General features: G+C 31.1%; 2 protein-coding genes across 3 annotated transcripts in view; both read right to left on the reverse strand.

Annotated features, from left to right (window-relative positions):
* Positions 1-2,500, reverse strand: part of LOC137618093 (sulfide:quinone oxidoreductase, mitochondrial-like) — a 296,155-nt gene that overhangs the window by 144,622 nt on the left and 149,033 nt on the right. The window lies entirely within an intron of this gene.
* Positions 1-2,500, reverse strand: part of LOC137618091 (uncharacterized) — a 431,863-nt gene that overhangs the window by 19,676 nt on the left and 409,687 nt on the right. For both annotated transcript variants that reach the window (XM_068348072.1, XM_068348071.1), the window contains exon 19: positions 1-49. This exon is cut by the window's left edge and continues 27 nt beyond it. In XM_068348072.1, coding sequence (XP_068204173.1) covers positions 1-49 — 49 coding nt within the window. The remainder of the gene's footprint in view (positions 50-2,500) is intronic.

Below are 2,500 nucleotides of genomic sequence, written 5' to 3' on the forward strand. Positions count from 1 at the left end.
ATAGGCATCTAATCCATGTGAGGTCATCTCCTGACGAAGTCTTTCAATCCTGTGGATTTTGATTAAAGAGTTAAGTATAAGGTTCCCAGATATTAATTTGGAAAATTATAGCTGTTGCTATTCAAAAATATAAAATATAGATATTCTCTTCAGCTTATAATCTATAGGAAAATATGTGATTATGAACAGTAAACTAAGAAAAAAATTTGGAAGAAATAAAATAGCGATTGGATTGCATGTTGTAGATAGTATTGAATTTGTGCATATTTCTTTCCTTACTAAAGCCCCCCTGACACTTGCGCGCATTTTTGCCACGCACTGGCACACATTGATGCGCGCCAGTGCGTGCCACTTTTTGGCACGCACTGGTGTTTTTCGCGCACTGTTCACGACCAGTTCACTCCAGTTCGCGCATCGTTCACGCGACGTTCACGCGATGGCACGAATTGGCACGCGTAGTTCGCGCCTCGTTCACGACACGTTCACGCGAGTTCACTCATCATTCCGCATCGTTTCCGCATTGGTCACGCCAGTTCACGCCAGTTCACGAATTGGCCACTCCATATAAAAACGGGGCTTCTCCAACCCGAGGACATTCTTGGATTGGGTTCGGAAGAGACAACAATGCTTTCTGTCAGAGACACCATTGCATTGAGGAGAAGAAACGTATCTTTTTCGTTTGTATTTTTTGTTGCCCTTTATTTTAGTTTCAATAAAAAAGCATTTGATTTACATATAAATAGCAGACATGAAATATGTACAAGTATTAAGAAAGCATTTTATTTTAACATTAAAAGCAGCAAACATGAAAAGTTTTTAGGCTGTTGATTTTAAGGTAATAGAGAAAAAAGTGTGTTGAAATAAGAAATCATTTTATTTTTACATTAAAACTGCAAACAGAAAAAATTTGTTTTGCCCTTCATTTTAAGGTAATAAAGAAGAATAAGTATGTTGATGAAATAAAACATCATTTTATTTTTACATTCAAACAGCAAACTTAAAAATTTCTTGGGTTTATTTTTCAGTTCATTTTTATTCAAAACAAAAGTTTTGGGTCTTGATTGGTAATAGAGGAAAATAAGTGTGTGCATGAAATAAGACATCATTTTATATTTACATTCAAACAGCAAATATAAACAATTATTAGGTTTATTTTTCTTTCCTTTTCATTAATTTTTTCGTTTCCTTTTTGTTTCTCTTCATTATAAAGTTATAGAAATAGTTTGAAATAAGACATCATTTTATTTTTACATTCAAACAGCAAATATAAAAATTTATTAGGTTTATTTTTCTTTCCTTTTCATTAATTTTTTCGTTTCCCTTTTGTTTCTCTTCATTATAAAGTTATAGAAATAGTTTGAAATAAGATATAATTTTGTTTCACATTAAAACAGCAAATATAAAAATTTATTATGTTTATTTTTCTTTCCTTTTCATTAATTTTTTCGTTTCCTTTTTGTTTCTCTTCATTATAAAGTTATAAAAATAGTTTGAAATAAGATATAATTTTTTTTCACATTAAAACAGCAAATATGAAAATTTATTAGGCTTATTTTTCTTTCCTTTTCATTAATTTTTTCGTTTCCTTTTTGTTTCTCTTCATTATAAAGTTATAGAAATAGTTTGAATTTTTAAGATATAATTTTGTTTCACATTAAAACAGCAAATATGAAAATTTATTAGGCTTATTTTTCTTTCCTTTTCATTAATTTTTTCGTTTCCTTTTTGTTTCTCTTCATTATAAAGTTATAGAAATAGTTTGAATTTTTAAGATATAATTTTGTTTCACATTAAAACAGCAAATATAAAAATTTATTAGGTTTATTTTTCTTTCCTTTTCATTAATTTTTTCGTTTCCTTTTTGTTTCTCTTCATTATAAAGTTATAGAAATAGTTTGAAATAAGATATCATTTTTTTTTCACATTAAAACAGCAAATATAAAAATTTACTAGGTTTATTTTTCTTTCCTTTTCATTAATATTTTCGTTTCCTTTTTGTTTCTCTTCATTATAAAGTTCACGCCACTTCCCGCATCGTTCACTCCAGTTCACTCCAGTTCACGCCAGTTCCCTCACTGTTCACTCCAGTTCACTCCAGTTGGCGCATCGTTCACGGCCATTTAGTGCGTGCCAATGCGTGCCACAAACTTTAAACATTTCAAAGTTTTGGGCCCGCATGGCACGCATTGGTACGCTCTGGCACGCGAGTTTCCGCACTGTTCACGACATTTTCACGGCTCGTTCACGCGAGTTCGCGCATCAATGCGTGCCAGTGCGTGCCACGAATGCGTGCAAGTGTCAGGGGGGCTTAATGGTAAAGATGATGATGATAATAATAATAATAATAATAATAATAATAATAATAATAATAATAATAATAATAATAATAATAATACCACACACTACACTGAATATTCTGTGAAGATGCTTTTAAAGAAAAAACACTTGCTTGGAACTTTCTCATCCATCCTGTAAGGAATATGTCTGCCTATTTTCTTTA

Source organism: Palaemon carinicauda, chromosome 24, assembly GCF_036898095.1.
Source record: "Palaemon carinicauda isolate YSFRI2023 chromosome 24, ASM3689809v2, whole genome shotgun sequence".
NCBI classification, from domain to species: Eukaryota; Metazoa; Arthropoda; class Malacostraca; order Decapoda; family Palaemonidae; genus Palaemon; species Palaemon carinicauda.